General features: G+C 37.3%; 1 protein-coding gene across 1 annotated transcript; it reads right to left on the bottom strand.

Annotated features, from left to right (window-relative positions):
• Positions 1-1429: 1429 nt before the first annotated feature.
• Positions 1430-4051, bottom strand: LOC107482022 (9-cis-epoxycarotenoid dioxygenase NCED2, chloroplastic). The gene has a single exon (XM_016102393.3). The coding sequence runs from the start codon at positions 3639-3641 to the stop codon at positions 1710-1712; it is 1932 nt and encodes a 643-aa protein (XP_015957879.1). The 5' UTR covers positions 3642-4051; the 3' UTR covers positions 1430-1709.
• Between the last annotated feature and the right edge of the window lie 9188 nt (positions 4052-13239).

The raw sequence follows: 13239 nt of genomic DNA, 5'->3' as shown, positions 1-13239 counted from the left end.
ATTTTAATAAAAAAATAACATAGTCTTAGTTCAGCTAAAGAAGACAAACAGTACTAGAAGCAGCGAAAATAACCAACAAAAGTATAATCAATTTAGTTCTAAATATAAAATTGAACAAGTATATTGATTAAGCCTTTTTTTTAGTATTGAGTACTTATTAAATTAAAGGTGTTATAATAAATAATAAATTAATTACTTATCTTTTCTAACAGTAAGATTCTATATGAATATAATTAATTATTTAAGATAATAATTTATTTCAAAAAATAAAAATAAAAAATATTTTATTTATGTTTTGGAGAAAATTTTCTTCACTAGTCCAAACGCATCTTATTCCATCCAAATATTAATAGAAGGATAAAAAAACAAAAGATGAATTTTAGTATATTTTTATTTATAATAACAGTTATAGTAATTATTTAAGTGTTATTAAAATTAAAGTTATAAATTTTTTATATTTTGATCATATTTTATTAAGTGATACTATTAAAAAAATTATATTATTTTAATTTTAATATTTTTTAAAACATCATAACTATTATAATTACATAACATAAATATATTATACATAGATATACTAGAATGACCTCATCTAACAATAATTGGACTTATTTGGATTAAAAGCTGTGAGGATGTTTAAAATAAATCAATGAAGTTTCGTGTTTTAGAAAGAACTTGTTTAGTTCGTCAATTTTTTAAAATTTTTATCTTAAATTTTAAATTTTTATTTTAAATTTTAATTTTCTAAAAATAAAAAATGTTAAAATTATTTTATAATAAAAAAATTAATTAAAAATTAGTCTTGTATATTTATTGTTAGCTGTAAAATGGCAGCTAGCGTGACTGCTAATACTAAAAGAAAAGGGGAAAAAAATTTTGTTATGTAAGTTAAAGAGATTACTTCTAAGTAGAAATTGAGTTACTACTAACATTTTGGATACATGTGGCATATTACAAATGATTATATTGAAATTACTTGAAAAATATTTTCCTTTTTTTTTAAACTCGAGTAATTAGTTTTGGCCAAAATTTTAAGTGGAACAAGATTTACTTTTTAAAGATGTTAATAGAAATAAGAATAATGTTATATGTACATCAAAATTAGTTATTAAAATAAAATATATATTAAAAATAAATTAAATCACACATATATTTATATATAAATATATTAATAACTAATTTTAATGACAAATTTTAATATACAAATAATATTTTTGTATAAATAATTAGTCTTTCACAGAACTTATATATTATTTTCCTAGCTAAGTACATCTAAATACAAGTGGCAGGGCATGCAGGTGAGCTTTCCCAAGTATGAGAATCCCGTTATGAAATGTCTGAGAAAAAACAGAGCATGCAATGCAGAATTAGGTGCGTGGAAGTATGAAAACCAAGTTGTCCAAGTCTACGAATATACAAACATAAAAGAAAAGAAACAGAAAGTAGATGAGCTGCATCTAATTACAAGTCTAAACTATAAGCTGCTGTTGATTCCTAAAATTAAAAAGTATATACCATATTATCATTATACTCAAACATAATAAAAAAACTTTGCTCAAGAGAAACGGAACCTGTTGGTCTCCCTAGTCCTTACTCCCTACTGATACTTCTGATAACATTCTCCTCACATAAGACATAACTGGCAATATATAACAAACTATTCTATGCTCTTTACAAAGGTAACTTTCTTTTTCACTAATAACATTAGATTAGACGTGGTGGAGTACAGTAGTCCCGTTGGCATGTAGCGCCTGCTTCGCCAATTCCTTAGCTTCCACAAAAGTCCCATGAAAACCGTAAGGTACTCGAGACGGCAACTTCACCGTGGCTTCCAACTTCAGATCTTTAGCATTCACGATCTCAAGCTCTGATTTCCACGTACTCTCGTCATGCACAAACGTCATAATGTACCCTTCGTCTTCGTCTTTGTCTTCCTCACACCACCTCTTGTTATTATTATTATTATTATTATTATTATTATTATTATTATTATTATTCTCTTTAGGCAAGAAGAATGGTTCCCCGCCGAACCTTCTCTCCCCATAGCAGTGTTTCTTCACTTCCCCGCTCACAAGGTCCACCTTCGCGAAACCCGAAACCTTAGGCCACGGCTCCGCCACCGCTAGGTATGCGAACCTTGTCTTTCTCCCCAGTCGGTTTCGGTTCACCATTCCTGCCTCCAGGTTTACTTGCTCTGCTTCAGGGACCACGTTGCGCCGCTTTGACTCGCCTGTTTTAAGGTTCAGCCTTATCTCTGACAGCACGCTTTTCAGGCTTTCCTCGCTCTCGTTGAAGATCGAGTCCGGCGGCGTCATGCACGACCCCATCACCACCACCTCTTCTGTTTCAGCCTCCTCCCACGCGTTCCACAGGTGGAAGCAGAATGTGTCCGCCGACTCCACCCACACGATACTGGAAGCGTCCGACGCGTACTTGGGGAGAATCCCGAACCTCGATTTCTTTTCGCCGTCGTACATCACCGGCGACCCTCCCTTGATCATCTCCCCTAGCTTGAACACTACCTGCTGGTCAGGGATCACCACGAAATTCTCCGTGATCGCGAAGTCGTGCGTCATCGTCGGAACAGAGAGTCGGATTTCCACGTCCGGCGATTTCTCCCCCTCCGGCGAGAACCGGAAATACTTCAGGTACGGCCTGGACACATCATAGCTGAGTGCGAAGAGCTCGCGAGAAACGGGATCGACCTTCGGGTGCGCGATCATGGTGGAATTGAGCTGGTTCCCGAAGCTGTAACGGCCAATAGTTTTCAGGTCGCCGGAGGTAGTGATTTGCACCTCGTAGGGGAGGTCGTCCTCCGACATGGCGAGAAGCCTGCCGTTGAAGAAGACGAGGCCTGCGTTCGCGACGCCGGAGCCATGACGGTTGTCGAGGATCCCGCACAAACCCCGCGCATAGAAGAGGAGGAGCCTGGCGATACCGGAGTGGCCGTGAAGCTCGCCGATGGCCTTGGGGAACACGGCGCGGCCAAGCTTCCTCTCCTGGACGAGCCTCTCGGTCTCCGTGAAGCGGCATGCGTAGCTTGCAGTGCCACCATTGATAGTGACGGCGTGGATCATGCCGTCACCGTCAAATAGGTGGTGCCCGGCAGTAGGCTCGAACAGAGGATTGGCACCGTTACGAAGGTAGACGCCGTTAACGGAATCCGGTATGGTTCCCGTTATGGGTAGGGAGTGAACAACTGGCTGTTCTGGTACTGGAGCGAAATTGCCGGCGATTTGGACGCGAGGGTCGGCTGTTTTAGGAAGTGGTTGGTGTTGCTCGCGTGAGAGTAACGCGGCCTCGAACATGTCGAGTGCCGTTGCTGCTAGCCTTTGGAACGGGTTCCATTGGGGCTTTTGGGGAGGGTCATCTTCGGTAATTAATGGTTGGGTGTAGGGTTCTTTTGGGAAATGAAACACGGAGGGGGAGTGTAGTACGCACTGAACTCCTCCTACACTATTATTAGCCTTTCTAATGGGCTTCTTCCTCTGGTTTATGGTGGTGGACTTTGTGGGGAAGCCCAACTCAACTATCGATTGTGGAGTGGGAGAAGAGAAAGGGCGTGTGAGTTGATGTGGCTTCTTAGCCCATGTACTACTACTAGCACTGTTGAGTGCTATTGAAGATGGTGCCATGATCATTGAGATTATTCAGAGTTGAGATTGCAAGTTTGCAACTGCAAGTGGTGTGTGCTTGGGTCAACAAGAGAGAGAGAGAGAGAGAGAGAGAGAAGGTGAAGAAGGCACTTTGTGTTTGGGAGGAAAGAAAGGGAGAGGGGGAAATGGGTATAAATAGAGTGAGGGCAGAGGAGTGTTACTCATTTTATTTTCATCTCTTTTTTCAAATAATATATTCGGGAGGGTTGTGTATTGTATGGAGGTCCACCTCAGACATGTAGTAGAAGACCACGTGGTGGATTTGTTTGTGGCTTCCAAAATGTTGATGGGTGTGGGGGCAGCGGTAATCAGCTTAGAGTTTATATATCACCCTATTGTGTATTTGTGTCACCGAACTCGCATAAAGAGCCTTCAACTTGAATGTGACACACCCAGGTTAAACACCAGTCCACTACCAACTGATTCATTGCACTCATTTTCTACTGGGCTCAATTTCTCCATCTATTTCTCATCGTTATACAAAAAAAAATTACAATTCAAGGAAACACTTCAATTTATCAATATTTACACGCATCGCTAATGCTACTACTCTAGAAACCTTTTTCTTTTTCGGCCACATATATTCTATACGACGTTAATTCTGCAAGCCTCTCTATTTCAGAAGCACCCAAAAATTTAAAAACCAACTCAGTTGTGTGGTATTACAATTGTAGTTACAAGAATCTTACCAACATTTAGGTTGTGTATATATCTTCACTATATGGATCTGCTAGTGCTAAAAAATTATAATTAGTAAATTAATTATATATGTTATGGGTACACTAAATAAAATCAGTTACCAAAGTCAACCACAAATATAAAATGCATATTAAGATATAATATATATTAAAAATAAATTAAATCACAGATTTATTTATATACAAATACATTAATAATGAATTAATTTAATAGCTAATTCTAGTAAATTTATTTAGTAGCTAATTCTAATGTGGGAATAACATTTTTGTTAGCTGATATATGGAGTTACTCACCATAAAATAAGCATAATTTTCCGAAAACTGTTTTGATAATATTGTAATATAAGAAATAAATTCAATAATTGATTAGGAATGAGCTAAATATCTTATAAATAAAACAAGAAAGTGTCATAAAAGTATCAAGGATTTCTTTTATAATAATCTAGCTTTACTTTGGCTAATGTGGATGCTGCCAACTCTTAGAGGATAACATTTTCCAAAAGAGGAAATCTCAAGGGAGAATGAGTCATAGTTTAATGAATTTGCTTAGTGAAGATTTTGGGCATGCATTAACTTTGTTCTTGAATATAATATAGTAGTAGTAGGGGACACTGGCACCCACAAAAAGTATGAGTATGAAAATGAGCATACATGGAGAGTCATGTGGGGGCCGGTCCTCATTTCAATTCATATTATGCAATATATAAGAAGCCAATAGTGAAGGGAAGGAGGTTATATGCAGTTACAGTTATAGAATCCATTTGGTTTGAGCCACGTTGTTGTTTCTTTGTCTCAACATCAGAAGTAATGTAATAATATATAACATATGCTTAGTCACCAAATATACAGACACTTTTAATTCTTGATCCATATCGCACTGTTTTCTTCCCTTTCGTGCGACTTCAACCCAGCTATTATGTGGTCCCTCCTCAGTTTTTTTTTCCCCCTTCTTCTTCAGCTTGTTAGGGATCTTCAATATTCTATAATATATAATAGCATGAAATGTCACACCAATAGTAGTAGTTAAATCAGTTGGGACCGGATATATCTATATCCAGAAACCCCAGATATTTTCATCGGTTATCTGTTGCCTCAAGTGATGAGTGACCTAAATATCACATTTTAGCTTGTTAGAAGAGTCATCACTTGTCGATGATCTTATTCACCCGTATATTCAAGCTATAAGGACTCGTCAAAGCAACAAAAGAGATTTTCAACGAATTGGACTCGGGTTAAGGAACAAGAATTTCGTACGTGCAGTTCCATAAAGATAGATGTATGTAATTATTCTTTCTAGCTAAAATAGATAATAGTAATTGCACACTTAAGTATACATCATATAATTAAAATACCTATCAAACTTGAGAACGAAATATATCAAGATCATATGCTCTAATTAATATAGTAACATACTGATTTTGTTTAGTTTTAATTTAGAGAGCAAGTAATTAGTTTCGCGATAAATAAATCTAGATGTTGTGAAAAAGCAGTTCGAGCTATGAGCAACAAGGGATGAATATTGAACATTCAAGAACAAAGGAAGAGAGCTTTCGAACTCTAAATTCTTGATGTGAATTGCAGAATGTGAAAATTTGATTAGTGAATCTCAATTGTTGATGTTACAGATTCAGCTATATATAGTGTGAATGTCACTAACTAACTATCCTACTTAGCATAAATACAACAAACAGTTACTTAACAGAAAAAGTTAACTGCCTAATTAACTCTATACATATCAACAAGTTAGTTATATAGAGGAGTGTAAAGGGTGAGTAGAAGAGGGTGAAATCTGAAGGCATAGAGTTGGTTCACACTCCCCCTCAAGGTTGGGCTTATGAAGATCATATAAGCCAAGCTTGGAGTGACATGAAGAGAAAGGTGCAGGGGAGAGGACTTTAGTGAAGATATCGGCAGTTTAGTGTAATGTGGAGATGGGAAGGAGCTTGATAACTTGTGCTTGAGCCTTGTAGCGCACTATATGGCAATCAGCTTCTATGTGTTTGGTACGTTCGTGAAACACCGGATTGGCCGCAATGTGCAATGCGGACTGACTATCATAGTAGATAGCTGCTGGTTTGGATGAAGACGATTCATTGAGCTTCACACGTCGAGGCAGCCAAGACTCTATACTCTAGCCGCATATGGATCTTCTTGTGTTAGGGCAGGTGGCCCAGTCACTATCTGAGAAGCCGGTGAGTTATAAATCTGATTCGGTTTTGAATAAAAGGCCTTGGGCAGGAGCTGATTTTAGATACTTCAGGACTCTTAGAGCGGCTTGAAAGTGTTTATTAGTGGGGCAATCAAGAAACTGACTTAGCTTTCCAACGGCAAAGCTAATTTCGGGTCTTGTATTGGTTAGGTATAAGAGTCTTTCTAGCAGTCTTCTATATTCACTAGCATTTGACATTGGGTCTCCAAATTCTTTAGAGAGATGAGAAGTGTAATCCATAGGAGTTGAACAACCCTTGGATCCAAGCATGCCATATTCTTCCAATAGATCTAGACAATATTTTCTTTGATACATTGCTATTCCTCTCTTTCTTCGAGCAAACTCAAAACCGAGAAAGAACTTTAATTCTCCAATATCTTTGATTTTGAAGAGGTAATGAAGATGTTGCTTCAAAGCTGTGATTTCTCTTATGCAGTTTTCAGCAAGTATCAAGTCATCAACATAGACTATCACAGCTGTGAATTCAGAACCAGCAACCTTTGTGAACAAACTATAATCATGTTTTGACTGAGTGTAGCCAAATTTGATCAATGTGTGAGCTAATTTTGAGTTTCACTGTCCGCTGGCTTGCTTTAAGCCATAGAGTGACTTCTCTAATTTGCATATCAGCTTCGGATTAGACACGTTCAAGCCAGGGGGTGGTTTCATGTAGACTTCCTCTTCAAGATCTCCATGTAAAAAGGCTGTGTTCACATCCAACTGGTGGACGAACCAGACTTTGGCGGCTGCAATGGCTAGAAGAATCATCAATGTGTTCATTTTTACTACAGTACTAAAGGTGTCGAAATAGTCCTGCCCTGGAACTTGGGTGAAACTTTTGCTACCAATCGGGCTTTGCATCTTTCAACACTTCCATCAGCCTTAAGCTTGGTCTTAAAAACCCATTTGCAGCCAATTACATGCTTGCCAGCTGGTAAAGTAGTGAGTGACCAGATTCGGTTTTCATCAAGGGCAGCAAGTTCTGATTTGATAGCTTCTTGCCAATAGGGATACATCACAGTCTCCTCATAAGTTTTGGGGTCTGTGTTGGTGATCAAGGCAATGGAGAATTTCCTTTTGTTTTCGGATAGACCATGATAGGACAGAACATGAGAAAGAGGGTACCTACTTGAAGTTGGTGATGTAGTTGAGCTAGTAGTTAGAAAACAATGGTAATCTTTTAGGTAAGAAGGGAATTTTCTTTCTCTGAGAGGTCTTTCAACAATCGGGCCAGCATTTTGAGGAATGTGAAGTGCAGCAGTATCTTGTTGATTGTATAGTGTGTTTAGTGCACTGATCTATGGTGAATTGGCCACTTGGCCTTGTGGTGCTATATTTAGATTTGTGATGTTGTGATAATGAGATGCAGATTGTGTTGATGGTGCATTGAAAGGAGTGGTGTCAAGCGGAAAATGGTCTGATAATTGAGTTGATGATGCATGGCACTTTTGGGAGAATTCTAAATTTTGTGTATTGCACAAGGGTAAAGTGTTCTCATAGAAAACTATATCTCTTGAGAGAAAAATTTCTTTAGAATATAGATCATATAAAATGTACCCTTTTACTCCTTGTTTGTAGCCTAAGAAAATGCATTTTCTAGCTCTTGGATCGAGCTCCTTTCTATTAGCATGAATGGTTGCAGCATATGCTAAACATCCAAAGACCTTGAAGAATTTCATAAGGGGACTTATTTTTAAAAACATTGCTTGAAATTCTATTGATGGTATATATGGCATGAGCAGCAGCATAATGCCATAGTTTCTTTGGTAAGTTTGCATGAAACATAATTGCTCTGGTCACTGCCAAAATATGTTGGTGTTTCCTCGCAACTATGCCATTTTGTTGAGGGGTTTCAACACATGTATTTTGGTGTATAATACCTTTTTCTGCATAAAATTCAGTTAGTTTGAACTCAGCTCTATTGTCTGATCTAACTTGTTTAATAGCTTTGTTAAACTGAGTTTGAACTAACTGAACAAATTTTTTTAGCAGTGTGGCAGCTTCAAATTTATGTTTCATAAAAAATAGCCAACAAAATCTTCTTTTATCTTTCACTATTGTGAGAAAATATTTGTGTCCAGCAGTGGAGTTAATATTAATTGGTCCCCATATGTCTATGTGTATTAAATCAAATATTTCTTCTGACATAGACATGCTTATTGGAAATGGAAAACACTTTTTTTTAGCATAATGACAAGACTCACAAGGAATGGCACAAATATCGGATTTATTGCAATATAAGAATTCTGTCATTTGGTAAGTGACCTAGTCTAAGATGCTACAAGTTTGATGTACTTCTATTCTTATTGTCATGCAGCTTATTACTATTGCTAAGATGTTGTGTTTGTGGTGTGAAGGATGCTGCTGCAATTGCTGGTCTTATTAGTTGAAAGTTCCTTACAGGTTTTAGGTCTTCAAATGCGTAAAGCCCTTTCCTTTACTCAGCTACACCAATCATCTTCGATGAAAGGCAGGCCTGGATCTTGCAACATTTTTTATCAAAGACAACTTCACATTTGAGCAAGTTAGTCATTTTGCAAACTGATATGAGATTAAACTTGAAACTTGGAATGTACAAGACCTTTGTGAGAAAATTTTTTTAGAGAAAATTATAGTTCCAACTGTTGAAGTAACGTCATTGGTTCCATCTGGCATCCTAACACGTATGGGTTCTATTTTATGTAATGAGTGAAAAGACTCTAAACAGTATGCTACATGATCGGTTGCTCCTGAGTCAATGGCCCAGGAGTTGGGTTTAAAAGTTAAAACATACATGGAATAAGCAATACCTTGATGAGAGGGTAATGTGAAAATTTGGTTTATGGCATTTTGAGGCTTGTGTGTATCCAAAGATGGCTGTTTCAAGAGAGCTAGCAAAGCATGTTTCTGTTCCCTTGTGAATTCGTATTCTGCACTACTGTCCTCTACTAGCTGGTCATCACCGATTCTTGCAAAATTCTCATCATCAGTGATAGCATTGTTGATTGTACTGCTTTCTTGTTTGAGATGAGGAGGTAAACCATGCTTTTTATAGCATGTGTCGATTAGATGGCCAGTTTTGCCACAGTAAGTACAAACTTTTGTTCGTCCTCTTCCTCTGCCAGCAGTTCTTCCTCCCCTGCTTCGGCCCCTTCCCCCTTGTGTTAAGGGTTGATATGGAGCCGCGCTGTTCATCAAGATTTTGTTGTCAGTGAGGGGTTGCAAAAGCAGTGAAAAAGTTTGTTCAATGCTTGGTAAAGGTTGCATCAGCATTATTTGTGATCTTACTGTCGCATATTGTTCGTTCAAGCCTCTGAGAAAGCGAACTATATAGGTCTCATCTCTGTATCCTCTCATAACAGTTTCACACGTACAATTCCCGTTCTTGCAATGTATGCAATTAGGTAGAGGCCTAAAGTTCTCTAGCTTTTCCCAAATACTTTTCAGCCTAGTGAAGTAGTCGGTCATGTTTAGATTACCTTGCCTCAGAGTGAACATTTCTTCTTCCAATCCTACTACCTTGAATACATCACCCTGAAAATACCTGTGTTTTAAATCTTTCCACAAATCTGAAGCGACATTGTGCCACATCACGCTTTGTGCTATATCGGAACTAAGAGAGAGGGTGATCCAGGAGATGATGTAATCGTTGCATCGTTCCCACACATCAAACAAAGGACCTGTTGATTCTGGTTTGCTGATGCTTCCATTCACAAACTTGATCTTGTTCTTTGAGCTTAGTGCACGCAGCATGGCCCTCTTCCAACTATAATAATTGTTTGAGCCTAAAACCATGGAGATAGCAGTGAACCAGGACTCTCACCAGGATGCAGATAATAAGGACTTGTTGAATCTACGATTGAAGAGGCATGAGTTCTTAGAGATTGAGTCTGATTGATTTGTTGACTGACCAGACTCGCTAGGGTTTGAAGATTGATTCCGGAAATTGTTGCATCGGGAACCGGATTTGAAGGACGATTAGCCATTGATCGAGACTTCTTTGAGGCAAAGAAATTGAAAGGAGAGAGGAGTTCCTAATCAAGATTTCTCGAGTGCAAGAAATCGAACGGATGACCAAATCAAATCAAGAAAAAAAATTCACCATGATTGAAAAGGAGAGAGAGATCGATTAGAGATCGATGAGAAATGGATTCACTAACTCTTCATCAACAGTTCAAGTTCTTCAACCTTGCTCCACGTTCACCGCATCATGTGAAAAAGCGGTTCGAGCTATGAGCAACAAGGGATGAACATTGAACATTCAAGAACAAAGGAAGAGAGCTTCTGAATTCTGAATTCTTGATGTGAATTGCAGAGTGTAAAAACTTGATTAGTGAATCTCAATTATTGATGTTACAGGTTCAACTATATATAATGTGAATGTCACTAACTAACTATCCTACTTAACATAAATACAACAAGCAGTTACTTAACAGAAAAAGGTGACTGACTAATTAACTCTATACATGTGAGTAAATTAGTTATATAGAGGAGTGTAAAATCTGAGTAAAAGAGAGTGAAATTTGAAGGCATAGAATTGGTTCACAGATGGACCTCATGGATAGTTGGATATTTTCTTGATTATTGTTGATACGTATTAATTAATTAATTGAACATATCAGGCGATTAAGCGTTGGTTAATTCATTCACGACGTCAGATTTATCCGTAGCATGCATAATTTTGTGTTATAGTATACTGTATACATAGTTACATACTTGTGACTGCCACTAAATAAATTATTCGAACAAATTTTGACAATGACAATGTCGAAAGTAACAAATATTATTATTAAATATATACAGTATGCATTTTGACCTCTGTAACGAACAAAAGATATAAAAAAAGTCACAACATCAACTAATGCAGTTAAGATGGGTCCCCCACCAGGCCCGTTGGGACATATATGTGTGTGTATGAGTGAAAGCATGGAATTCAAGCACTTGAAATGAAAATGGACACCATTGATGGGTGTCATAAAGGATTGGGTGGTAATTGGTTTCCCATTTTGGAATTTTGTGGGCACATCCTGTTGAGCATTCTGGATGCCATCCAAGGACAATGCCATGAAGGCATTTTCAATAGCCAATCAACTAGCAACCTATGATAGCGACCATTGGTGGGTATTATTGTATGATAAATGTTAGATAAAAAGCTTAGTCAATATTTAGGTTAATACTTTAATTTTATACTATTAAATATAAAATTTAAAATTCAAAAGTTTATTATTTAATCTTTAGTATTTAGAATTGATTAAATTAAATATTAACTAAAAACAATAAATTTTATTAATCATGTAGTATTTACACTCATATATAAAAGATTTAAACTTATAAATATTTTAGAGATTTTTTTTAACAAAGAAAAGCTCAACACGTTAAAGTAGAGCGACACAAAAGACAAGTCACAGAGAAAAAAGTAAAATCAAATGAAATACAAAAACGACTAATTCATTGTCATCTCCGGTATTGCCATCAACAACTACATGAATCAGCACTAGACCACTCTTTGAAGCTCAACACCGACCTCAATTTGATGTCCTCCATGCTACCTTCTTCATTCTTAAATATTCTCGCATTTCGTTCCATCCGAATATTCCAAGTTACTGCACAGAATCTAATCAACCTCTTATTCTGATCTGCTCAACTTTTTTGCCAGGTTCTCCTATCCAACTCTCAAACAGTTCTTTGATTGTGCCCGGAACAACCCAAACTCCATAAGTACGTCAACCAAGCACACCACACCTGTCAAGTAAACTCACAGCAAAGAAACAAATGATGAACAAATTCTATATCTTTTTTACACAACACACAGGTATTATCACTTGGATGAATGACACCTAATCTACTCAATCTCTCTTTGGTATTTACCCTTCCCACTAAAACAAACCATGCAAATAGCTCAATTCTTGGCGAAATCAAGCCTCTCCAAATTGCGCTAGTAAAGCTGTAACTTGTGACTTCCTCCGAGACTGTTTCTGTCTGCAACACCTGCACAAAAGAGTTAGTTGAAAATATATATTTTTTTATCAAATTTTCACACCACTCTATTCTCTCTACCCGGTGATAATTTAACTGGTCTTAACCTTTCATGGAGTTGGTTTACGAGTGCCAACTCCCATTGAAACAATTTTCTTCTCCAATGAAAATTCCAAATCCACTCTAACCCATCCCAAAACCCACAATCCCCTATAACAGATCCTTGCTGGTTTAAAACAGAGAAAAGCCTTGGAAGACTCTCTTTCAAGGGTCCACCTTGCAATCAAATATCTTTTCAAAAACGAGTTCTCCTCCCGTTCCCTATTTTCATAGATAGGCCACTGATCATCTTGTCTTTCACGTATTGTTCTTGGATCTTCAATTGACAGATATCTTTCCACGGACCCCCTCTTGTAGGTAGTGACTGATTTGCTAGCATTATATTTGGATTTAAACCATTACACAAGCATACAATCTTTTTCCACAATGGACAATCCACTTTTAAAAACTACCACTACCACTTAAACAGAAGCGTTGTATTCCTAATCACAGCATCCCCCACTCCCAAACCTACAAGCTTTTTCAGGACCTGCACCAACTCCCACTTTACGAGAGGCATACCATTACTTCTATCCTCCTTGCTCCATATAAAATTCCTTTACAACGCAATAAACTTCTCTGCTACCCCTTTTGGCATTTTATATAGGTTAAGATAGTAGAC

The sequence above is a fragment of the Arachis duranensis genome, chromosome 3 (assembly GCF_000817695.3).
Source record: "Arachis duranensis cultivar V14167 chromosome 3, aradu.V14167.gnm2.J7QH, whole genome shotgun sequence".
NCBI classification, from domain to species: Eukaryota; Viridiplantae; Streptophyta; class Magnoliopsida; order Fabales; family Fabaceae; genus Arachis; species Arachis duranensis.
This window is presented reverse-complemented; position numbering and strand designations above follow the sequence as displayed.